Source organism: Caloenas nicobarica, chromosome 18 (assembly GCF_036013445.1).
Source record: "Caloenas nicobarica isolate bCalNic1 chromosome 18, bCalNic1.hap1, whole genome shotgun sequence".
Classification (NCBI taxonomy): domain Eukaryota; kingdom Metazoa; phylum Chordata; class Aves; order Columbiformes; family Columbidae; genus Caloenas; species Caloenas nicobarica.
Window position 1 is genome coordinate 3,837,889 of NC_088262.1, and position 26,647 is coordinate 3,864,535.

General features: G+C 38.0%; 1 protein-coding gene across 5 annotated transcripts; it reads right to left on the reverse strand.

The window, feature by feature from the left end:
• On the reverse strand, positions 1-25,693 carry RHOT1 (ras homolog family member T1). Of its 5 annotated transcripts, XM_065647602.1 has the most exons (21): positions 25,545-25,693; positions 22,399-22,457; positions 20,073-20,154; positions 19,370-19,413; positions 18,849-18,902; positions 18,476-18,528; positions 17,809-17,917; positions 17,135-17,236; positions 15,610-15,708; positions 15,099-15,207; positions 14,032-14,152; positions 13,260-13,344; positions 12,742-12,887; positions 12,025-12,125; positions 11,601-11,731; positions 11,155-11,238; positions 10,291-10,410; positions 9,749-9,951; positions 8,287-8,409; positions 2,654-2,797; positions 1-1,165 (listed from the first exon to the last, which is right to left on the reverse strand). In XM_065647602.1, the coding sequence occupies exons 1-21, from the start codon at positions 25,579-25,581 to the stop codon at positions 1,048-1,050; spliced, it is 2,124 nt and encodes a 707-aa protein (XP_065503674.1). In that variant the 5' UTR covers positions 25,582-25,693; the 3' UTR covers positions 1-1,047. The 5 variants fall into 5 exon arrangements, with proteins under 5 accessions (XP_065503674.1, XP_065503675.1, XP_065503678.1 ...); XM_065647603.1 differs by lacking the exon at positions 2,654-2,797; XM_065647605.1 differs by lacking the exons at positions 1-1,165; positions 2,654-2,797 and adding an exon at positions 3,182-4,726.
• Positions 25,694-26,647: the final 954 nt, after the last annotated feature.

Sequence of the window (26,647 nt, forward strand, 5' to 3'; positions counted from 1 at the left end):
CACAGTACACAGTCATTTTATTGAAATACCTGAAAAGGCCAGCAATGGAAAAATAGGTTTGTCATGAGGAATTAATGTTTGATTTACTTGATCATTAAAAAAGCTGTGTCTATAGGTAATTCTAGCCAGTTACAGAATGCACTGTGACCCATGCACCTAACATACTACAGTAGAATAGGCACTGTGTATTATTTTAGTTGTATCTTATACACAGCTTTCAACAGGTATGACTGACAGATGTGAGAAATTAAACAGCAACACTTTTGAATTATAAACATTTATAATGTACAAATTTGCTCACCTGATTCATAAGGGTTATAAAACACAACATAGTGGAAAATGAAAAACAGGAATTACACACAGCATATGAATTGATCTGATAGTTTTTGAAGTTTACATTTTTCCTTTTAAAAGAAAAACCAGACTGATAATTATGTCACTGGTCATGTAACATAAAAAATCACAGGCCAGGACAGCAACAGTGACTTTTTCTTTCAAATACATAGTTAGTGGGGAAATTTGTTCGCCAGTTAAAAAGAACAGATAAGGATGAAAAATCACAAATTCCATCTGGTACAGCTTATAGTCCAAAAAGATGAAGTCACTTCAGATCCATGTGAAATAAATAAGCAATCCTTGAGGAAGTACGATCCTCGAGTTGAACCTACTCAACCAAAAATGAATTTCAACTATACACTAGTATGTCATCATGGTGAAACATCTCTGAACAGTATTTTGAATAGCTTTTTGGGAAGCAATGTCTTACTGCTTTAATATGTACAGGTTATTTACAACAAATTCCCTTTTGGCCTCACAAGTTAAGCCATTTTAGCTGGCTGTTAAGATGCAATTTTTTTTTTTCCCACACATTATGCAATACTGTAGTTAGAGCTATAATTTAAAATAATCTTATGCATGAATTACAAATATTAATAAAGTAACTCTGCATATATAAATATTTCTAGCAGAATTTAAAGCATTCAGAATGTACATAAAATGTTTTTTTCTACTATTGATTTGGTAGGGCCAGATGTGGTTCTTCTCAGATCATCGTTGCTTCAGTAATGCTTTGTACATAGCAAAACCCAAAACTGCAAAGACAGTAGCACCAAAACTTGCTCGGAGCCAAAACGTGGAGCTCTTGAGGTCGGCTTGTCTCACATGCCTACAATTTAACACACATACAAAACCAGGTTAATTCCATGCCAGGAATATCAGACAACTTGTGCTAAAACTACTCTGCTTTTGGAAATTCATCACTACACTTGTCACAGGCAAGCAGCTTACGTTTCAGCCTTATGAGTATTTATACTGTTGTTTTATTTTTCTTAAAAGCTCAGGATTTGACCTGCAGCCCTGATCACATTAGTAGATCTCAATAAAGTCAGAGAGCTCACACAGCTGAAGAGAAAGGCAGGAGCAGATCATTAGTTATGAATGTGGGGAGGGTGGCGTGTCTTTGAGTACCAGCAAGCATTCAGAAAAGGGAAACAAAAATAGCTAGCAAATAATTAATAAGCCATAGTGACAACAACTCTGTCCAGCAAAATCCTTTTTTTTGTAATGTTGAGTTTGCATATTTCTGCTTTTCCATGAAAAACTTTCCAGTCCTGTTGAATATCTATTTATACTTCTTCCTCCCCAAAAAGTCTACTGACAAGTAGCAAGTAATATTTTTCCAAAAGCTAGAATCAAAAGCAAGACCATTTGTAAATCCCTTTCTTGCCAGTACAGTCACAAGAACAGCAACAGAAAGTCATCCAATACCAAGCTGAAAGCTGAAAGTGCTAGTGAAACAAGCAGTGACAATGGCACCAACAGAAAAGGACAAGATGTAACAACAGTATGAAGTGACTGTATGACATAAAAAGCCACATCTTGCGTGACATTAGGGACAGCATGACCCAACTCTCCCAAACATCGCCCGAATTCTGTGAGCATGCTCAGTTAAACACAGCTAGCCGGCCTCAACAGTAGTCTCAAGTATGACAGCTTACCAGAAAGCAGGAGCTACCGTTTAAAACAAGTTATCATAAATGCCATAATTCAAAGCACAAAAAGTTCCTAAACAATAGTAAAGTTGGGGTTTTTATGTTTATTTACTTTCATTTAAGACCGAATTTACAGCACAACTTCACTAGCCTCCATATTTTAGCCTGTATTAATCATCGCGGGTTACTCAGTGAAAGCTGCAGGAGTATAAATATTAAAGACGGGAGCGAACAGAGATCGTCAGCACACATGGTGCACAAGAGAGTTCATGCAGCGTGAGCTGCAGAGCTATCGCATACAAGCTGTTTAATAAAGCAGGAATTGTTACTTGCATCAAAATACACAAAACCAGTTTAGGATGTTCTTTAGTAGACATTTGCAGGTGAAATGTAAGCCGTCCAGATAATCAGCGTACGGTCACGCCACATGCTGAAGAACAGGCTCTTTGGTGCACAAACAGCTGGTCGCTAAAAATTCCTAATCTCATTCAAGAATATCTTGCTGGGTTACGGAACAGATCAAACTCATGAACTCCTGCAAGCATTAGTTCCTCTACAGCTAGTTTTGACAAAACTCTCTGCAAACTAGATGTCAAGTGGTTTGCCGAGGGGAAGAAAGGGAAGAGGCAATGGCAAGGTCGCCTTAGTTTGGCTGCTGTTACCTGGCTTCAAGCAAACGCGGACCAAGAGATGACTCCATGAAGATGGAATCTTCTATAGAGTTGACGGCGTGCACCTGCTGCATAATCCTGCTCTCCTGGTCTGCTAACAGCATGGCCCCCAACTCATCTAGGTAGGCTCTTAACCTTTTCATACACACATGTACAGTTTGCAGTTCATAGCACGGCTCAACAACAGCGACTGGCTCAAATACGCTCAAATGGCAAAGCCCAGAGAACTGATAAATTTTAGCCATCTAGCCCTCGATTCTTGTTCAGTTGTTAAATACTTAGTGCTTGGGGAAAAACAGAAATATGTGGAGTTTGTACTTTTGATGAGCTAAGTAAAATCTATGATTTTACGTAGCTAAATGCCATTACTTTAAGAGCTAAGAAAACTGCGTAAGAAACGGTACCTCTTCCCACTCCATCCCCAAAGCCTCAACGTTCGCGTGTCCACAGGACACGCACGAACTCGAGAGACTGCTGAACACCCCGAATGACTCCAGGACATCGGCTCTAAACTGACAAGATCTCATTACTGTTGATAATTCAATTAAAGACTGTATTTTATCACTACATGTGGTGGTTTTTTTAGTAGAAGACTATAAAGCCCTTGTCTTTAGATCTGTAAATGACAAAACTTACTTGGGTATGTAAAATAAATCCCTTGTATGTGACATGATTTTAATAGATGATGTGACAAGTTCTGTTGGGTGAGTATTTGTATAACTAACGACACTCAAGTTTAATTTGGTTAATTCGATTGCCCAACTCTTTGTGTAATTTAAAAAACATCCCTTTAAATGTGCAAATCACTGTTTAAATTGCAAATTAATTTTTTTGCATTGCTTCATAAAGCACTCTCTCTCAAATCTAGATTTTCTGAGTCCTATCTATAATTTACCTTTTTTTGACTTTTGCACATGTCCATATTTAACAGTATGCAAGAAACTGGCTGAGCATGCTTCATCCTTTTAAAAACAATTAATTTATTCTCAGTCACGATAAAATCCTCTTTTCATGTCTAAAGGGAGAGTAAATTGACTCTGATCCCTTTTCTAAGCCTAACAGAAAGAGACTCATTTAAATAAAAGGAACTAAATCAAAGGCAGGGATTTGTCTAATAACCTCAAGGAAATCTACTGACTTCAGTAAGAAATCATTAGGGCCCTCTGAATATCTCAGGCCAAAAATCTAAAGTCCAAAAATACTTACTGGAATTCAGAACACTATGGATGTCTAATTGCTTTGCACCTTTGAAAAAAGTTCTGATTTTTCTTCCTTAAATGTTCCTTATGGTGTCATAAATTCCATTTTTGTAACTTTGATCCCTAATGTTGTTCAGCTGCCATTAAAGTTTAAAAAAAGGAAAAAAAAAAAAAAAAGAAAGAAAGACAATCTGTCTGAAATAATAAAAAGGATCAATATTTCCAGCACAGGTTCTTCTACTTCTTGAATAAAGAATGTTTGAATTTTATTTCAGTGCAGTTGTGTTTATGAAACTGATTTTCACCAGTGGTAGAAATTACCACCTTGCTGGTAAGAGTAACTCTGAACTAGAAAAGTTCTCTCCAAGGGTAAAACTTCTATCTGGATGTGCACATACACACACACAGAGTAGCAGTTAGGACTCCATAAATGAAGCTGTATTTGAAACTCTTGCTTACAAGTAGTAATAACTAGCTTTCAAACTTCCCAAATAGATTGGTGTGTGTATTTAATCGTATCATTAGTTCTACATATATAAGAAAGTCTACAAATTTTGCCTTTGGCATAAAATTCAGATTTTAATGCATGTTTTGGAAAAAAAGGCCAGATTTTTATTCAACCTACCCCTAAAAGTGAGTCAAGTAACTTGTGACTTGTTGAATAAGACCTTTGTGATCTGTCATGTCTTTCTTTTCAGAGGCTTTCACAACTCACAAGAAGTTTGCGACATGCAGGTACCAGGCGGTTAACTGAGCATGCCTGTCACGGTCACACACAGAAAATCGCTGAGTTACGGGCCAGTCCTGACGCTTTTCCCCATGTCAGCAGCAGAAGAATCCCAAGTCTGGGAAGGTTTAACCTTAGCTACAAAAGTCAAAGAACATTCCTGTATTAACCTCAAAAGCATTTTAAAAGCACAGCAGCGAGGCCAACAGGCCACTCGCCCCAGGATTCTAAACACATGAATGCAGCCAGCGAGCAGCAGCCGCCTGCGCTGACAGGCAACAGCTTCCAACAATTAAATATAAGCAGCTGAATTCCAAAAACATCGCGTAACATGCACGAGCTGCCGCCGCATCCCTTCAGGCACACATTCTCCTAGGATGCAAACCAACTCCAGCAGTTAGAATTCCTCCCCATGCATTAGACATCTGAAATGTGAAAAGCTCCAAGTGCATCTCACTATCTACAAAACCTAAAAATAATGCAAAATGCTAATGAATTATATTCTGTTTGGAAAGAAATCAGGGGACGCAGCTTTGCAAACTTCTCAGTACGGGGCGTTAAACCGTTTAGAGAAGGAGGAAGATAGGTAAGTAAAATATTGTGATACTGTCCTAAGCATAGGGATAGATTTCTCCAATAACATCTAATGGCAATATACTATAGTTTTGAAAAATAATCTGTGTGTACTACACAGAGTTGAAAAAGAAATCCTGGGTTATACTCTTAAAACTTTCCCATCACTACAGGAAAATTAAACGATTGTCTTTAATTTCACGGAAGGAAGGTTTTCACAGGGGAAAAAAAATCTTACAAATAATTTCTGAGACAACTGTGTTTATATGCAAGTAGAACTCCACTTCTATTCCATAATATTTAAAAACTTTAGAAGAAAACCATGCTCTGAGAAGTCTTCCTCACTGAACAACACAATTCTCATGCATTAGAATTATTTTATTTTGAAATTAACTTAGCTGACAGAAAAATGCCACTACTATACAAGCAAAAGGCAACAAATGAATGATTTTAAACCAAGAAAGCAGAAACACACGCTTAAAATCGGTGCTTTAAGAAAATGCACAAAATCCAAGCTCATCATTAAAAAAAGGGTTAGAATGACAGAAGCAGAAACCTTGCTTTTAAAAAGAGGTAAAACAATGTAGTAAAAAGAGATTAAGGGCCAGCCAGACAAATACAAACAAACACCTAAAGGAAAGAATAAATTAAAAATATAAAAAAGCCGCAAGACAGGACCAAGTCTCACACATGCATGTGCGGTGCTTTGAATGCAGGGTCCTCCTCCTCACAGAGCCGATGAAGAGCGATCCCAGGGAGTTCAAACCAACAATCCTGTTCCTGCACAGTCAATCTCTCTAAGCTGAACTTCCACGTTTGCTGAATTTGCCTTTCTGATACCCACAAACCCTCGGAGAGTCTGTGAAATTTGCCAGTAGCAGTGAAACCGAAGGTGGGCATGGATAGCATTTTTCAGTTGCGCAGAGGCAATGTTCTTCCTTTAATTACTACAGTGGGAATATTTAAATGTGATATTATGTTTTGCCTTGGTAACAGTGTCTAAGCATTACTTAGCAACAAATAATACAGGGAGGGGTCCAATGTGAAAAATTTTACTTTACCTGCTTCTACTGTCTAGAGCTTCAGAACAGGAAAGGACCAGGAGAATAAGCACTTTTGAGAAACCTTCTTTACCCCTCAGTTATCTAATTTTTGCCCAACTACCTGACCTAATGGTAAGCACTTGTAAAGGCAAAATAAGAAAAGTTATATAAACTAACTACATCGGAAAATCCTTCTTGATTCAAATGCTTTCTCTGATCTAATCGCAAATCATCAGATTAAAACCACGTCTAAGGAGCTACAATTTTTAAACAAGAAAACCACCTCTACCTTCTGAAGTCTGCAATTAGGAGCTGCTGCCTCTTGTTTACAGATCTCAGCTCTACTATACATTAAGTTATACAGAGGTCGATGTAGTGAACAGTGAGTAACCTGGTGAGATGAAGTGAACATGCTGGAAACCTGCAACAAAACCCTAGTGACTGACTGAGTGATTATAGACAAAGAATTTATAGCGCATTAACTTTTCCTTTCTGTGGGTCAGTGGAAAAGTCTATGAGGAACTCTCCTTACCTTGAATTATGGACTTTTTTAAGCAGTAGTAGGTTCCTATGCTTATTCCACACCATCCAGTGACAAGGTGTGGATGGACAGCATTCCTGAGACTTCCCAAAAAAACATTTCAATACCCTGAGCCCTTGACTACGTTTCAGAGGAACAAAGCGCAATGTCTAATGCAGGACTCAAAAAAACCCCATGGGCCCATACAAGAGGGAAACAAGCCATGACAGCTAATGTAGTGACACATAACCCTTCCAAAAAAATGAGGACGCGTTATAGAAGTGATTTCAGCCTCAGTAATGAAAAGCTGGGATTTTCTAGTAGTGACGGCAAAGAGATCACTGTTTCAAGGCGTTTTTGTCTAAGGCACGACTGCTGTAGTAGAGATGGAGCATGAACAGTCTCATTCATATTCACAGTCTTTTCCTAAGCTAATGAGTTTTTCACCCTTCTCTGAACTCGCACTCAGCGGTTAACATTTTTATCTCGGATTAAAGTTGTATTTCACAAAGCTGCTCACTCCTGTGGGTGGGTATATCAGTAGAACTCCTCTGTGCATGGAATTTGCATTTAAAGGAGAGAGCCACTCTTATTTGGAGCAGCTCCAGCTGAAAACAGTAAAAAGCAGTAACATCCATACACTGCCAGCATGTCAAGATATTCTAAACGTGGCCTTCAAATAAAAACACTGATCACAGTTGCCTCCAAGAACCACGTTTTTCATATAAGCCTCCAAGAAGGCTGTAAACGATGGAACCGCTGCACTACAAAAATTGTTTGGTTTGAACTCCCACTCGCTGGGGTGCGATGGCAAGTGCTGAGGTGTTAGTAAATCATGAGTGTCACAACCCGCCCGCAGCGCACACACGACAAGGTAAAGCGCTGTTTTCAATGCTGAAAACCAGTTCTCTCTCTTTACCAATTGTTTTTTCCAAAGTATCTGCAAATGCAAATGTTTAACCATTTACCAATTCTTACATGTTGCCTTCTGTTCAGAGAGGAATTGGATGTTAAAAGCTCTAGGTTTTTTACACAAATATCCACCTTTTGTGTAAACCAAGCATTACACACACATACACAGAAATTCTGTGAATTCCCAAATATCAAACTAGCAATTACAAACATGTAATATGTTATATGATGCTGCTATATACAAAAACATTTGTGTAACTTGTATCTAAGAGGTACTACCTCTGATCAATACTAAACAAACCTATAATGTCTCAAGTGAGACGTATTACAGAGATTTATAGCTACTGTTTAATGTCCATTACCAGTTCCCTAAAAACACAGTCCTAATTCCTCCACGGTATTTTTTCAATCTCTAAGTGCCTGAATCGACTACCAAACTGGTAGTGTTTCAAAGAAATCACTGGACTAAGCTCAAAAATACCTTCAAGTTAAACAAAGTTTGACAATTCTATGACAATTATTAAAGTAAGTATCTGCCTATTTAGTGGATATGGAGTGAAAAACCTGCAGTACATAAGGTTACCAATTGCTTTTCCAAAAACCCTTCATTTTAAAAGCACACCTGGTACCTAGTAAATAAAGTTAAGGACCTGTTAAGAACTGCAGTGAAGAGTTTGTTCTTTACAGATTGCAGCAAGTCTGAGTTGAGGAAGTTCTGACAGATGCAAAATGTACACCTGTTGCAGGCGCACATACAGCGTAACCGGGCATGGCTGCGAAAACACACAGAAGGACAGGAGTTGAAATCGCACTCATCAAATCGGGTGCACATTAGGACTGTGCCACAACCAAGAGAGATTCAGGAATAAAAGGTACATTTGAATGAGTAAGGAGAGGAGGAAAAAAAAATACACTGGGGAAGCAAGGGTACAACTACAGCTGTGCAGAGTTTCAGGGTTAGATGTTCTATATCTTGGACACTTTGGCATTACCGCCATACACTGATCTTTATAGCAAAGCACAAACATGAATGAAAATGTTTGCTGAGTTTATTTAAGTTTGTAAGGAAACCATCTAAATGCTTCTGAGTATGTCTGCACAGCAATAGGTAACACCCCTTTTTCAAAGGAAAGTCAGCCACATTTTCTACCACTTTGAATGCACACTTTACAAAGTGACAGTTTCCTCTACTCTTGCCACCCTAACAAACACACATGCTTGAAAATTAAGGGAAAAAGCAGGAATATTGATATGACAAGACATTTGGTCAGTGCTATACTTTAGTGGTATTCCCAGTATTACAGCGCTACAAAATAAAACAAGAGAACGAAAACACAAAAAAGCTTTACTAATCTAATTCAATAAATAAAGTTTCAAATATTTTTTTAAATTTTACTATTCTGGGTGAAAGTGACATTAGTTCTATTTAATGTAAAGCAAATGTCAGCTGTCATACTAGACTCCATCTGCTGTAATATTTATGTAGTTCAACACCATATTAAAAGCTCTGTCCACCAAAAAAAGAGATGCAAAGTGAGCTTAGCAACAGTGAGATGTGTAGTGAAGAATGTGAGTTTAAGTATCTTCTATCTGAAGCCCAGAAGGTGTTTATAAAGAAATTCTATTAAAAAAATATGAGATCTATTAGATTAACGAACTGAAGCATGTAATAATAAACATCCTAAAAATCAAAAAAACGTTCAAGCAGTGCATTGGGGGAACTGCTGTTCACTAAAGAGTGTTTTTACCTGTAATCAGCTGTCAAGTTGAGCTATTAACAAGGATTAGAGTACAACTTTTCCACAAGTATCTCAAAAACATCAAGATTATTAATACTGACATATTGAGTTGTGCATCCACAGAAAGGACAGAGCAGAACCCAACATATTCACTGGGCTTTGCAACGCTGAGTGTCAGCTGACGCTGATTTAAATGCTGGACACATACCAGCTTTCTCAGTTTGAAATAATTTGAAGATTCTACTAAAGCCACTGAAGTCTCTCTGTTGCTAAACCTCGGTGAGGCAGTTCCATCCTCGTGGCTAACAATGACATGCAGTGGTATTGTGCATGACCCATGCAACGTGAAAAATATAACGGTTCAAGTACTTACGGATACATTGCCATAGTCGTCAGTTTAACAAAGATATCCTTACTTGGCACATCAACCGTATTACAAGTAAAGGCCTGAGGTGGAGGCATTTTGTGTTTTTTGCAGAATTCAGCAGGAGAAATACTATATTCCTGTCTAACTTCATGCAAGTCAGACTTTGCAGCTACCACTAAGCATGGTATTCTGCTATCCATGAAGTGCTGCTGCAAATTTAAAGAAAAAAAGAAAGTGAAAGAAACAGTATGCGATACATTCAACCTGGAACAGCCTGAGCTGAACTGGTTGCAGGAGTGTTGAGATATATTCATTGCACTGACTTCAGGCATTTCTAGAAGCAGAATATTTTATATAGACAAGTAGATATTAGCTTTGTATTAATAAGAAAACTGCATTTTTAATGCATCTGCTGTATATAACCAGCACTCGCAAATAAAATTTATTTTAAACACTAGAACTTGTATATAGGACCAGTAACTGACACTTAATATTTTGCCAGTAAAAAGATATATAAAAGTAAAGGCTGTCTATATAACTATACAAACCTTAAAAATCCTGGCACAGTACTCAAAGGACTTAGGGTTACTGACATCATATACCAGGCACACAGCATCGCATATGGTCTCATCGTCAGTTAAAAACTCAGAGTCGCTGACATCATGTAGCTAGAAAAAAAGATGGTCAGAGAGGGAGAAAAGCTTTGTCATTATGTAGAAAAGGAATTTTATAACATTATTTTTCTCATAATTTTTATGGCTCATTTTTATGTATGCTTAGAACTAATGGACTGACAACAGGCAGAATTAATGAAAAAGAAATAGTAGGAATTTACCATACAGCCAACATATGTGAGCTGTTAACATCACATCTGCAGGTAATCACAACCTCAGCGTAAAAAGTTACATTTACTTTAACGCAAAGTCTTAGATTCCCACAGAAACTGGCATTCATCCTACCGAGGAAAACCAGAGAGCAGAAGACTAGATCTTGGAACACAAAGGAAGATATAATGTTATTAGAAAGGAAAACTACACTGGAGGCAGCTTTAAAGAAAGTATTTCACCCAGTGAAGATTAACTTAAGCCATGCTAATCACCGTATGTGACAGATTCTTCTCCACTGAATATATAGACTGCTTGCTGATAATTTATCATGTTATAATTTGACACCCTGCAGCATAAACATAAGGGAGCAGGTTCTGTACAATTTAGGTCAAGGTTTCAAAAATAACATGTTCTGAACAGGTTCAGTTTAAAGTACTAGCAACATTTAAAACCAGAAGTTATTTGAAACAGAAAGGGTGTGGGGGAGAATCCACATCTATGAAGAAGGTACGATTAAAACAGAAATTTGTTTGCAGAATTTTAAGATTAGCCAGTCATACGGTAACAATAAGGAGGCAACCTTACCAGCAAGTATTTTTCCTGCCCGTATACATAGACTGTATTAATGGCGTAGTAAGATTTGTGTTCTGCACGTATTTGCCTCTGCCTCTGAAAATGCAGAATTCCAAGTTAGACCACAGCAACTTGCCCCTTTAAGTTACATTTCAACAGCTGTTTTACTCCATTTATTAATGAATGAAAATTACAGTAATCTGTAGCTTATTTTGCAGGTAAATGCATAGCTATAATCTGTGATGTACAAATAACTATCACATGCAATAGCTGTTTGTCTCTTTGCTAAAAAAAACCCAAACTCACGACCTTCTCCGGAATAATTCTCTATTCCCTCATAGAACTCTCCAAACACAATAATAACCAGTAAAACTCTAAGATCAATTGGTTTTGCTGTTCAACGTTAACTCAAAAGCATATGAATATATATATATGAATATAAGGAAAAGGTTTCTTACTATTAGATTTCTTCCAAGAAGAGCCTGAAGAACTCCACTTTTCCCACAGCCTTTCATCCCAACAACATTACAGCGGAAAACGTTTCTCTGAGTCTGTTTTTTCTGGAGGTCTATCTTTTTATCTCGTGTTACTTTTGAAAAAACACAAATATTTCTCACAAGATGTATGTGCACGTATTTATGTGAAAACATGAAGTAATACTCCACTTACATTAAAATGTACACAAACCAATCAAAAATATTAAATCGAAGGTTTGACATGAACAGAAAGTAAAAAAGAATATAAGTGAAAAAAGACCATTTGTCTAAACAATTTTCTCTTAAGTATATTTTAAAATTTATTTTAATAAATTAAAATTATTTTTTCTAAATTTAAATTTCTAAATTCCCTAAGTTATACAATTTTTTAAAAAATTTTTATTACCTGTAATTGCTGATGCTTGAGATTCTTGTTCTGCAAGTATCGAGTAGCCTAAATAACCCAGGTACTCCAGGCAACGCTGTACATCTAAGTATGTGGTGAGTCTAGCAGAGGGGACAAAAATAAGTTTCTAAGTTGTTAGCATATGTGATACCAATTCTTTACAGTACTGAAACAATTTTTTCCTCCTATCTCCAGACTGACATAATAGATGTATTCCTGGCACTATGTAGTACTGAGGGACTAAAGCACTCTGAGGGTAAATGGTGGCAATTTTACCAATCTAAATAATCAGCAAAACACTATGAAGCCAGTACTTGCTCAGGCCTATCAACCTACCCCATATTTTTTTTTCCCTTGACAAATACCGTTTTCCTCATTTTCCATATTTTCAATAAGAAAAAAACCTCATCATTGAATGTCCTTATTCATACAGTCTCTAACAAGTAGAATAGAAATAAGTATTTCAAGAAGTTTTAGGAGAGTTCAACATTTTGTAGACACTTCTTCATAGTTAGCACTAAATACTGGTCAAATCCTGAACAGGTGGTTACAACTGTCTGAAGATTAGGCCACTGGATGGCTATAAAAACTTGCTTGCTTGGGTCCATTTTCAACTACTAAACGTCCTCTCTTTCTACTAGATTTTTAAGAGGAATCTACCAACGCATTATCATATCCAAAGCTCTCAGCTACTAAAATGTAACGTATCGCACTCACGTCCACTGAGAGAGAAACCCTTGGTAGGTAATCCAGCCCCTCTCGTTTGTACACACAGTGTTGTTGACATCAGGCCCCCATGGCATGTAAGGGAAGACTTTGAACAAATCTTTCAGTTCATTGGGAGACAAAGCACAATCTCTGTCCTGGAAACAAGCACACGATAGCAGACATAAATCACTTAATTCATGCCTATTCTAAACACATTTTCTTGCTGTGCGCTTGCAAGATTCAAGAAACTGGCTATAAGAAACTGAGCTGCTTTATTTTTAATCATTGTTCTTGTTATAAGACTAAATATATGAGCCAGTTAAAAAAATACTTGCTGGCACAACTATAACTGTCAATTCTCCTTGTAGGCATAAACAGCAGACTAGTTTTGACTGCTTAGCTTAAGTCAGAGCCAATTTCTGAATGAAATGACATAATGACAAAACCAAACTTTTTTCTAGTGAAAGTGCTAGCAAACTAAGGCTCTTCAGTATCAGGACACACATACACTCAAATTAAAATCTTACCAAATCATGTTTATCAAAAATACTTTGAAGAAACAAGTATGCATGATGATTTAATTCTGTTGTGCAGTCTGGAGGAATTTTTAGCCTGTTTATTGAAAACAAAAACAAATACAAGAAGTGTTAAGCGCGCTTATGAAATATAGAATATTAAAAATCAAAACACAGACTTTTTGAATTACAACATTTGGTATTTGATCTTTGCATTTAGCTTTAATAGCTTATCTTCAAAGAGGTCAAAGCACATACCTTTTATTAGGAATTCTAAAATTATGAGTGTCTTTATGTTACATGATATATAGATATATATGGTAATCAGTTGTCATTGGTTTCTTTGTTTGGTGGTGGTTTTTTAAATTTAAAATTATGTAGTTACATTTTTTTAAAGAAGCCACAGAGTTGGTTGATCTCAATTATTTAATTTGGGGATTTTCAAAGGATCTCAAGTACTATGAAAATACTGAGACGCCTTTTCTACTTTGTTGCCACATAAAATAAGCAACTGCTGAGATTTATATTCCAGTTTTGTATTAAGAGTCTCTTTTGCCATCTTTCTTATGAAGAGAAATAGTAGCACATGATTCGGCATAAGAGACAAGAGTTCTTCCTTTGTAATTTTCAGTCACGTGAAGATTTTGGCTGGTAGGTCATAAGTAAAGGAGATACTTGACGTAACCATGTATTAAATAAACACACCACAATAACCCTTTCCTCCTGCCAAAGCAGGAGGCAGCATAAATTAGATGAATGTCAAGCTAAAATAAGTGACACATACGGAGGAAACAAGTACTCTGGTGTAAGCTCTAAGTCATCGTCATATCCAAAGCGTCGTAAAACAGTCCAAGTTGTTTCATGCCTTCCTCGCTGAATGAAAAGTGTGTGTAGAAAAAGAAAACCTAAAAATCAAACGGTGAAATATTAAGGCCCTGAAGTGTTTTATCTGCTACAAGTATTTTTAATAGAATCAGTATCAGACTAAAACCAAAAAAGCTTGACATAACGCATTCAGATTTTAAACCTCCTGGGTGACATTACAGCATCATCTACACAGACTGAAGGTTCAGAAGTCATGTTATTCATAAAAGTGTCCTTCAAAGAACTGTTCCCTTAAAACAACCTATTTGGTTTTCTGTTGTTGTTTGCTTCTTTCAGTACTAGAATTTTAGAAGAACTTAGCTGTATGAAAATAAATACAACAATATTTTCAACAACTTAAAACATAAAGCCTTTGCAAAAAACCTGGCGAGTAGTCTCATGGAAGATTGCCTTTAGTTTTCCTGTACCAAAATAGCTGGGTAGGATTTTTGTTTAGCACTTTCCAGGGCTAAATGAACACTGAGATTTCACTGTTTAGTAAGGCTACGCCTTGAGATTCCCACTCTACAATTTCTCATGAGTCCTATTACATATGTAAGCTCCACTTGCAAAGCAGTTACACTGATGCTCAGAAACAAAACACTTTTTGTTTCATTTTTGCCATATGCTCCGAGCAAATCTGTACAACATAGCTGTTAAAATGCTAACAGACCCCATACCTTGCTGACAAGTCTTGCAGCCAGGGAGCCTAAAGACAAGATATAGATTTATCTAGGAGACAATCTCTTTCGAATCAGTATACTTATCTGGATTACAAGCTCTGTAACCAGAAGAAAGACAGACCTTATTTTATTCACCTTGTTATTGCCCAGTTTAATCATCCTTTGATATCATACTGCCACTACACCCAGCTCTTGTAGTCTAAAAGAATCAAGATAGAGATCATATTCCAAAAGACTAGCTTTTTTATGTAAGAATGATTATCAACTGTATAAAGACATTTTGTAAGAGTTAAATAAGGCTCACCTTTTAATGTTAATCCATTATCTGCAACTCCATCACTTAGGTTTTTCCTGACTACATTCTTCACATCTTCTAAAGCTTGAGGTGCCAGCGGTGTATTAAAACAAATTCTCTAACAAAAACCAAAAAGAGCTTGTTAAAACCACTGGCTGCTAAGCTGGACAAACAGCACGTCCTGTATGAAATACAGCTCTAAATGTTCTGATAAGCTAACACAGGACAATCCAATTTCTTAGTGGAAATTAAGGTGTACAAACTTTATTTTCTTTTAATAGTTTTTTTTATATTTTATTTTGTTCCTGAACTAAAACTTGAACAACGGTTAGAAATACAATTAATACCATTTCCATTTTTACAGACTCATTCTTTTATGCTGCACTTGAGACTTTTAATATTTAGACCTGATTCCCTTACAATTCACCTTACTACTATTTCTTCAAAACCAATCACTTGTTTTTCTAGAATTGTATAGTTCAACTATTAAGTATGGAGAAAAGATAAGCAAGAGAGTTACCTGAAAGAAGTTGAGCTCTGCATCATTGAGAGTACCGTCATTATCCTGGTCAGAAATTCTAAAAATGCGAGTGAGGGCCTTAATACAGGCAGGTTTCATCTAAGGAATAAAGGAAAGTTCAGTATCTAGACTTGAATATGAAAAGATTACACTGAATGACATCAGGCAGCTCAATCACATTAAAACAAACAGTAGCCTTCATTTTACATTTTTCGAATGGAGACATTCATATACAGATACACAAAAATAAAAAGCAAGAGGAAACAAAATCCTGATCTAGTAAATTTATATCCATACATTTAAAGTAATTATTCCACAGAAATATCTTTCTATTCAATTATTACAAGAGCCTCAAGCTCTTGACAAGCTGAAGGTGGCACTAGTTTGTTATTAAAAAAAAAAAAATCAGTTCTCAAAATTCAGTCTTATTGCTACAGAAGCTTTAAAAACCAACAGAATGACTTTTTTTTTTCCCCTGAAGCATTTTTGGAGGGGAAAAAAAAAGACCTGGCAATCCCAGTGCCTTGTAAAAATAACCAGCTCTAGAACTACAGTAACTCTTTCTAGGCAAGCACACTGACTCTATTCACCATTTCAGCTACGGCCCAGAAGGCTTCAAACATCAAACACCGAAACTCTTCACAGGGCTCATTCATCTACCAGGCAAAGCACTGATCAGGGACTATCTCTAGGACAAAAGAACTGCTGGGATACCTCCGGGTGAAGGAAAACAGACACCGGTAATTCTCTCCCAACAACTACAGTGATGACGGACTCTTCTCTTCACAGAGGTCACACAGATTGCACAGAGATTGGTTTTGGAAAACCAAAAAGATTTCAGCGCAACAATTTTATCACAACACTACTAACTCATAAAGATGATTCTGATGGAAGAAACCAAAACAGGGTTATTCTCTAGTTCTCTACTCAACAAAGTATTTATGATTGAAGCGACTGCCCAGTACTACATGGGGGTTACATTAAAAAGATTTTATTTGTATTTGCCCAATAAATTAATGTTTTTAAAAACATACTCCTCCGTAATACACTCAGCTAACTACCTGTGATACTTAAAAACCAGACACATCACTTGGTTTTTATCCCTTTTGCCAAAGTCTCAGAAGATGCTCAGAGAAGTTCTTTCCATTAAATCAGGCCAAGGCTGGAATATTTTCCTTTATATAAATTGAGTTACTGTTAAATGTATATTGAAATGAGAACTGAATTGAACACATGATTTTGTTCACATTACATTTGGCTTAAAGTCATTACCAAAGCTTCTCATTTTACTTAGCAGTTCACATGGACAACAAAAAACTTTTCATTGCTTTGAATGAAGAGGAAAGACAGATCAGATTAATACAACACAAAACAATCACCACAGCTCTGGAATATAATGCTTGATATTTGGGGGTAGGGTGGTGGCAACAGAACACACTAAGAAATGCAAAATCCACTGAAAAGAACAGGGAACTGATTAACTCCCCTACCATATTATTTGTTCTTAGAATCTATGTGTAAATACCTCTTTCTCCTCTGGGCAATACAGAGGACCTGTAGGATGCAGAACAGCTTTCTGGGCATAATAAAACAGCTCAGATATATTCTTCAAGTTTTTGGCTGAACACTGAAAGAGAAATCCTTATACTAATTAGTTAGTTTCTTGACTGGTGATTTCTTCTGAAATTTAAGTAAGCATCGAACTTTTTAAAGATCTAGCCCCCTCTTGTGGGTACAGTGCTGTTTTGGAAAAACGACATCGAGCCCCTGTATCTGTTCAGTAATTAATAAGGGAGGTCTCGTTACAATTTGCTGTCATACCAATAACAGAGAAATCAAACAGTTGTATCTACTTTGAAAAAAAAAAAAAAAAAAGGCACATCCACACATATTAAATCAATTTTTAATACTTTGCAGACACCTGTCTGGCTTAATATTGATTTTAATACATGTGCTAAAGGCAAGGATGTGAGGAGGGTCTAAATATTATGAGAATTTGACAGTAACATTTGATTACACAATAGTGTAATCTACTCTGAAGAAAAATAACATAAAAACTCAGGATGATAATGACTTACATTTGAATATTTTATTTTGAACAACAACAAAAAAATCACCTTTTCTATTAAAAAGTTGCCATACATGCTCGGCAAGAATGTGCTCTTGTTACTCATTCTAACTTCAGAAAGTCTCGCATACCTCTACACATGTTTCTATCTCTGTGTATTGATTCATAATGGGAAGGATAGTTTCCATACTGCTATATTCCACTAGATCAGATTTGTTTCCAACTAATATAAGAGGCAGCCTGAAAACAAAACAAAGGTTAAGAGCTTTAAAGACAGTGAGATAAAAAGATCTATCTTAATTTAGCATTCTGCCTCTCACCAGAAGCCATTATATTATTTTCATGATTTAATTAAGTATCACTGGCAGCCAACAGGCAAAACTAAGAGATGGCAGTTTTAAGTAAATTGTTTTGATATATACTTAGACAGAAATGTATTTTTTCTTGATACTACAAAAACCACACTGTTAAACACAGAAGTAACTAATCATATTATTATTATTATTATTATACAAAACTAGTATCAATAGAAAACCTATACAGACTATGTAGCCAAAACTAGTTATACTGTAACAAATATAAACACACCTGGTAAAAGCTGACCATGAAATTCAAAATAAAGAGCATTGCTGGCATATGTAACAGACCTACATACTTTAAATCTCTTGTTGCTTGGACTTCTTATATAAACTTTAAGTTTAGAATGTGATTTTCTTAAACAATTAACATCCTCAACACTGTCCATCGACACCCAGCAATGTGCAGCCTAATTCACACTTCTCATCTTTACTTATGCACCTGCTATCTTTGTCTGTCCTTTCATTGATGAGAGGAATCCACCGACTTGTCACCTAGAGTGGGGTTAAAAACAAACATGAAAAACACATTTTCAAATGTAGTACGACTGAACTGTGCACAAGTTCAACTACAGCTGCTACTGCTTCTTTCCCAAGAAGTCACATATTTACCCACAAAGGAGGAAACAAGTGACTGAAAGTTCAGATACTGAAATGGACCAGAAGCAACAATACATCTGTAAGTTCTCTTAACAACTTGATCTCAAACGCCACCTTATGCATTTTAAACGTCTAATACAGTTTTCAGCTTGCCAACAATTAACAGCGCACAAGTTACATCTCAAGCAATAATTGAATAACATGTGTTACCGTACCTTATCAATAGAATTCTTATTGTTAACAGCATACACTATACAAATAACATTTGCCTAAAATGAAAAGAAAGGAAAGGCCGTGAATTCCACTGCTCAGGGGCTCCAGAGCAAGAGACAGTTAAGAACCACATGTAACAACACCAAAGTAACAATTCCACCATGAGTCAAAAACTATGTCCCTGACTTTGCTTAAGCTATTTGCAGCCTGAAGAACAGCTTACACCAAATAATTTATAAGTCGAGATGTGCCAAAAAGCATCTCGCGGTGTGACATTCACAGCTTATGCCTGCAGAGACCTATGCTACCCAGAAATCTCAACCGAAGAATCGTAATTTGCAGCCTCCACTCAAGCACCAAACTACATGCCAGAAATGAAACACAACACCATGACAGACTGTACAGAAAATGTCCAAAGGTGCTCAGAAAGAGTTTAAAATAGGAAACAGAAGGAATTATAAAATTACCAAGAATCCCATGCTATTTGCAAACTATTTTCCAGTAAACACTAAAGTACACTTACTTGTGATATTTCATGGTAAAGCTGCTCATCATTCTGCTCTGCTTCTGCATTCAAGAGAATAAGCCATTCATTAATACGGAACGTTTTCGAGAACAAAACCGAAAAATTTAAGAAACTGAACTAGGGTATTTCACAACACTCAGCCCTACGAAAGCTCTTGTTATTTGAACATCTTTTTATAAAAGGCACTAAAGGGTGCTCCTCCTTAACACTGAGCCTATATATCTATTCAGTCAGGTCAAGGAGATTAGAATATATCAAAAACCAAAATTACAAAATATGAAACTGACACAAAAGGATAAGGTGTCCAAACTTAGAAATGTAGAACGACATAGAACATAAGGTAGGTAAAGTCTCCTGCATCTTAGTAAACTCTTCACTGAAAGAAGTAAAAATAGTTTTGAATTCCACAAAAGTACCCACCTGTAAACATGTCTGTCACACAAAGAACAGGAATTCACTGGAAGGTGCCTACAACTGCCTTCCATGGAAGTACCAACAGCAGTTAATGTTGGGCTTTGAATTTGTAGGACCAGCCATCACCACTTGATTCAGTTTTATCCCACAAGTTTCTACTTTAATCTAGTCTTTTCCTACATGTCACTCTGGTCCCGTACAATGTGACTGTTCAAGAGGCTCCTGAGTTAAATAAACAATTCCACACCAAATCAGTCACACAGGAACGGTATTGGCTCGTCCTTACCTGAATAATCCACTATGTGGGTTGGCACTCTTTCAGGGGTGACATCGGCTGGAATGGTGATTTCTTCAGCTCGGGGTGGAACCTTGGGTTGTAAAGAAACACCAAGAAAGAGCCTTTAAACTTAATCCAGAAAATCCAGATGGTCAAAAAAAATTGTATACACTTGTCAATTAGTCAGCTTTAAATAGAACAACTTCTTAGTAGTGCAAGTACTTTGTTTTGGTTTGGGGTTTTTTGTTTGTTTTCTTTTTTTTTTTTCCCCAGGGTACTGAAAATCACCGCTACTGTCTCATTCTTTATTATTCTACTTACTGAATAAGGACCTTCCCACATGCTCTGTAAGAAAGCAATGCTACCAAGAGGTTCAATCAATGCTTCTATAAAACTCAAATCCACTATACCCGACCACCTATAGAGAGCTATTATCCTAGTGAAAACTATAAACAAAACCTGAATTGCAATTCAGTTTAAACAAAAACGTCATTTAATAAAGAAAAGTTCTAAAATGTGGGGGGTTATCAGCTTTAATCAATTACGTCAAAGGGTTACACATTCTTTAGCAGGAGATGAACATCAGACTTAGCATGCTATTATTGACAAATTAAATACTGTTTAATCTATGTTTAAACATTTTAAATTTTGTGCAAGATATTCTGATCCTACTCCCACTGAAATCAGTACAAGAACTACTCCTGTGAACAGTGCATGACTTGTTAAAAAAATTTTAAATATTCAAGATACAGTAAACAAGCAGGACAGACAAAATACAAGTCTCAATTTTTACATAATCGCCACCTGACAAGTTCTTTGCTTCTGACAGAGTGCTAAAGTTCAGAAAAGCCTCCAAAGAAAACATGACACTAATAAAAAGTGTGTTCTGCAAAATACTATAAACTAGTTATGATTGCTGGCCATTTGAGAGAACATTAATCCATATTCAGGAACTTGAACTTATTTTAATGAAAACTTCCCGCTCAGCTCCCTATTGCCTTCTACCTGCTGACACTGAACTTTAATGATGCTTTTGTCTTCTAATAAAAAAAGGAAAAAAGAAAAGCCAATCACGGGAAGAATGGCTCTTTGTAAAGCTTCAGGCTCTACTTACATCCTCATCAAGACTGATTGCTGATGACACTCAGTATTTAAATACTATTTCAAAGTCTGAAATGTGCGTTACACGCACCCGTACAGCCCCGATCTGCATGACCGACTGCAGGAATTGTACGTGTCTCTTGAAGCAGTTTATACAGCAGCATTTTTTTAGAAGTTATTTCTGTACTTTCTGGCAGATTTTGTCTTATATAGAAATGATGCTTTTTTTTCTCTCAACATGAATTTAGAGAAATATTCTCAGCTTCTTCCTGCTCTATCATCTAGAAGTGAAAAGAAGCCTAGAGTTCACTGAGCACATCAACAACCAGCCTGTGAAAGGACCAGGTCCCTGAGCAGGGTGAGAACAAACAGAAACTGGAGCCACTTTTTACCTGCAAGGCTGGGAACTAAATTCCGTGATGTTGGGAATCTAATCTGGACTCACGAACTGTGGTAACTGACTGATTTGCATTAAACACAGCACAGCATAGATTCAGAGAGCAGCACATGATGTCTATTTTAAGACTTGTGATTGGAAGAAATAAACATTCCTGTTTATATGTAAAAAGCTTAACTATTTGCAGCAGCTGCAGCTCTTTTTATGGTATAAAGAGAACTATGTGCTGGTTTTTTTAAAGGAATAAAATGTAGAAGTAGCTTTACTTTTATTCTGGAAGAAAGCAGTAAGATTTTTCAGCATTTTTTACTTCAAAAGAGTCAGGAAAACATTCTTCAAAAACAAACAAAGGAATGTCTCGCTTAGTTACAAAAGATGGCTAAGTTATACAATGTGACTTATAAATCTCTCATTCTCATTCATTTTTCAATCTACTTGCTCTTTAAATACCATGGTCAAAAGAATGTGAGGGTCTTGCCTCTTTCAGCACCTTCCCATTTACGAGTCTCTAATGCTGAAAAACGTGGCCAGTTATGACCAGTTTCAGCTGCTTAAAAAAAAAAAAAAAATCCTCAGATATCAAAAAATGAGTTTATTTAACCACGTGAAAAACAAGAAAGGAACTTAGATAAAATTTAAATTCCTAATCTCCACACAGAGGTATATTTAAAGTAACCTACATCACTCTTCCAGAAGCCATCATTGCAGTTCTAGACTTTATTTTTTTTCTAAATAGGAAACATTATTTTAAAGCGGAGCCTGTTAACTTACTCTTAGAAAAAAAAAGTATACAACAAGATAGAAATAAAACATAGAAAACAAATAAGGATGCTCTACCTCTTCTGGAAATTCTTCACTGACAAGAGACATAATTAGTGACGTCTTCCCAACTCTGGCTGCAAAAGCATTAAAAACAGAGATTAGATAATTTGGGGTTTTTTTTACACTGAATAGTTGCATTGCATCTTAAAATGGAAACTATTTTTAAAACATTTTCCAACTGACCATGTTAAAGGCTTTTATCTGTTGTTTAAACATACTATGGATGACAGCAATTCTTTCATAATTCTATAATTCTTTTGTTGTAAAACCTTAGGATCCATTTCCCACTTCCGCATGTCAGCCAGAAGGGAATCCAATCTGCTCTGTCTTACATAAAAAATCAGCAGGTTTTCATCTTAATACAGAATACTAATATTCTGTATTATAAATATTAATACATTTCTTAAAACCCAAACCACTATCTGGGGTCATATCCTTCTGACAGCCCTCAATTCAAGCAAAAAACTATTTCATCCTGGACCTACAGAATCTTCGTTAGCGTGCACCAACCAAGACATTGCTCGCAGTCAGTGCCTGCATCCCTGTTCCTACTGAAAGCAATACAAAATGTCATAAATTGACAGAAACTGTTTTGCTGATATCACTGCATTTACACTTGTCTATTCCATTGTATATAATTCTGAATTTGGGAGGAAGAAGAGATTAAAGACTGATTGTTTTTGTGCAGAAAATGGCGTTACTGAACTGATGATCGTCGAAGTACATTTGACTTATCCAAGTCTATTTTTGGTATAGTAACAATGGGCCTTCTGACACCCAGAAATAAGAGCTTTTCTTCATCATGGTAAGTTAAAGAACAGTTATCACAACATTATGAAAGGCAAAGAAAAAGTTATCCTGGGGAGAAAGACTTTGCTTTTCCTTAGGGAGAACAGTTGTGAACTTTTCCCCAGCGGTAAGAGCTCGGGAACAGTAAGATGCGGGTTTTGTAACAATTGTGCTTTCACCAGATACTCATCTGAGCTAAACCCACAACTTACACTGCCAGGTGTCCCCCTGCTTAAACTATATCTTAAGTTTCATCCTGACAGAATCAAAAGAGCTTCACAATCTCTCCTGTTTCCATAGGTAAGTACTTTCATTATAAGCAAGTGATTAGATAACTACTGAAAATGGTGCAGCATATTTTGCATCTGACCAAATCAGCTTTAATTTGAAATGGTGACAAAACATGTTGGTTTTGAGATACAGAAACTCATTTCATTAATATTATATGACTGAAAATAGAAGATTATGCGCTGCCGGTTAGTAAAGATGCTCAGTATTTATAAGCTTCTGATACACTTCCAAGTGTTCTAGAGTTGTTTTTTTATGGAAATCCATAGATTCAAGTGTCAAAATTTGGTTTATTTTGCTTGAATCTAGGTCAACCACTTGCTTTTCCAATTCTGTTTATAGTCTTTGAAATAACAGCCTAAACAATATCAACTGACTAGGATGAAGAAAACAGCACAGCACTGTGTAATAATTAACTCATCTTTTTCCTCCTGTGTAAGTCTTTTAAGTCATGCTGCACAAAATAACATGCTGAACATATTCCGAAAATTGTTGACTATTAAAATTGATGTCTGCACTCTGGACACCAGGACTAAAACAACCTTAAGCCTAAAATGTAGACCACTGGGGATGACAAAAGCTGTGTTTTGGAACAACAAAAGGTCTTTATCTGATACTTCAGAGTGTGATCCTGACGCTCTGTTATCGTCTAACAAGTATTACATGGTCTAGACTAACTTTTGGTTTCAGACTAATAAATATATATAAAAACATGTTTACCGAACAGCACTAACAGTGTAACTGGCAAGTTTTATTGATTTGTAAAACAAATTTCTCCCCACTGTTCATTACAATTCCAATAAAAATACGGCATAAAGGTGCTCACAATCTCTTGAGGTGTACCAGGTACTATATGTTGCTATACTTAAGAGACCTGCATCTTTGACATTTTCAGGTGGACACATTGTGAACTTAGTTGCCAAACCAAAGCTCCTGTTACACCTGTACTGACACCACTGTACGGAGCCAGTTCAGAACACACCATTGCCAGAGAATTAAGGCACATTAGACGTATATTCTGAAGAGGAATTCAACTGTGTATTCAAATGCATTAATACATTTCTACACAAACTGAGTCTTGTAGAACTAGCCAAATACAAGCTTAACAACTTAACTCTTTCTGCATAGAACCAGCTCCCTGAGGATTCCTCTCTGAAGAAGTCACGGAGGATCTTTCTAGGCAGTACAGACAGAGCCAACCCACGCTATAAAACAACTGCATAAACTGTACTTAGTAGTACTACATTCTTAGTATAATTAAGCAATTTTACTAATAACACTTGGTAATGACTCTGTATTCTTTTTCTTGCGAACAACTTCGGCGCTCTTTACAAACTAACAAACCAGAACATCCTTGCTGCTATTTACATCAGCAAGCAGCTGTATCTTTGAAAGCCCGGCCACTAATTCAGGTACCTAAGCGTGTACTTAAGGATATAATTTTAGGTCCACATGCAAAAGCACAGACACCCTGTGTCTTTAGCGTGCATCTAAATACGCGCTGTTTATTCAAGGTCACACAGTAAGCTAATGGGATCTGGCTCCCTGGCCCTGTCCTGGCCACAAGTCCACAACACCTGACTGATAAGGGCTTGGAGCACATCTGGCCACTGACTTCCAAACTCAGTAAGTGAGGAAGATTTCAGTTTGGTTTCCATAAACAAAGTTTAAACAGGACACGGCCAAACACGGGGCAAGAGCTTCAGCCCAGTTTCCTTTCCAGGGACGCCCAAGGAACACAGCAACTCCGCGAACTGACTTCCATGATTCGGGGATCCAGCAAAGGGACGCGAGGAGCCGGCGGCTCCCGGCCCAGCGCGCTCCCGGTCCCCCCGGCCCGGGCCCCGCCGCGGGAGCCGAGCCCGGGGCGGTCACGGAGCGCCCGAGCCCTGCAGGGCCGGGGCAGCCCTGCTCACCGCCCCAGGGCGAAGGAGCCCGCGCGGGGATGAGGGAGCCCGGCCCGCAGCTCCGGGCGCTCTGACAGCCGGCGGCATGGCGGCGCAGCGCTCCCTCAGCCCCCGCCCTGCCCCGCAGCCGCGGCCCCCGCCCTGCCCCGGGGCCGGCCCGGGCCCTCCCGCACTCACGTTCTCCCACCAGCAGGATCCTCACGTCCTTCTTCATGGCCCCGCTCCCTGGCCCCGGCGCGGGGCGGCCTCACATGGGGCTCAGGGGGGAAGCGGAGCCGCCGCGGCCTGGGGTCCCCCCGCGCCGCCTCCTCCCCGCGGCGGAGCGGGCGCTACGGCGGCTGCCGAGGGACACACTCGGTCGCGCCTGCGTGCGGCTGCGCGAGGCGCTCCAGGCCGCGCGTGTCCCTGAGGAGATTTGCGGGGTCGGGAGGGACAGCGGGTACCGGGGTGTCCCCTCCGAGGGGAGGGCTGCTCTGGGCTTCCCTGGGACGGTGAGGGAGGTTTCTGCCATTAAGGAGCCATTATTTTGCTGTACCGTAATGAAGCGGTGCTGGCTGCAGCGGGGCGCCAGCCAAGTGAGCGCGTCCCACTCACAGGAACCCTCCCTTTCAAATCGTGTGGTAATTTATTATCAAACCGGAACAAATTGCTGCTCCTGGGCAGCACAGTGCAACTTGTATGTGGTAAACCACAGGTGCCCGGTGAGTGTGTCACATTGTCACTGTCTTTTCTCCCTTTAGACCAGCGAAGGCCGCCCAGCCCTGGCGAGGCAGCAGCAAACGCGGCACGAAACGCTGCTGGTGACACTGAGAGCTGCCCCAGGCCGACACACACACCTCTGGGATCTCACAAACGTGCATTCAGTCCAAAGTGCCTCCAGAGTGTTCATTGACAGGAGAGTAACCCTGACGATTACCAGCAGTTCCGTCAATGACTTTAAAACCCATAGCGCTCTGTTTCTCTAAGTAAGCTAGTCAAATCCTACATGCTTTATTCACATTAAACTTCTTATTCTGTTCATTCTGGAATGCCACCGTCTTCCTGAAAAAAGCTTTCACTTCCTGGGAGCTCTGTTTTCAGTTTGCCTGCATGAAGGTCCTCTCAGAAATTCAGCTGTCGCATTTTGCAGGATCTCAGCTCTGGCCCCTTCACCCCACACAGGCAACAGGGACCTCCCTGCAGCCAGAAAGACGGACAAACAGCCAGAAACACTGCCTGTACGCTGGCAAGGAAACTTATAGAACCCCGTTTCCTCAGGCTCCTTGGCAAGAAAACACAGT

What these genes read in the sequence shown, in the direction of transcription:
- RHOT1 (XM_065647602.1), bottom strand. Translation starts at nt 25,581, where the DNA reads ATGAAGAAGGACGTGAGGATCCTGCTGGTGGGAGAAC. An exon ending in TTTTTGATAAACATGATTTG is followed by an intron (nt 12,888 to 13,259) that starts GTAAGATTTTAA and finishes GCTTGTTTCCAG; the next exon opens with GACAGAGATTGTGCTTTGTC. An exon ending in ACGACTATGGCAATGTATCC is followed by an intron (nt 8,410 to 9,748) that starts GTAAGTACTTGA and finishes GTGTTTTCGCAG; the next exon opens with CCATGCCCGGTTACGCTGTA.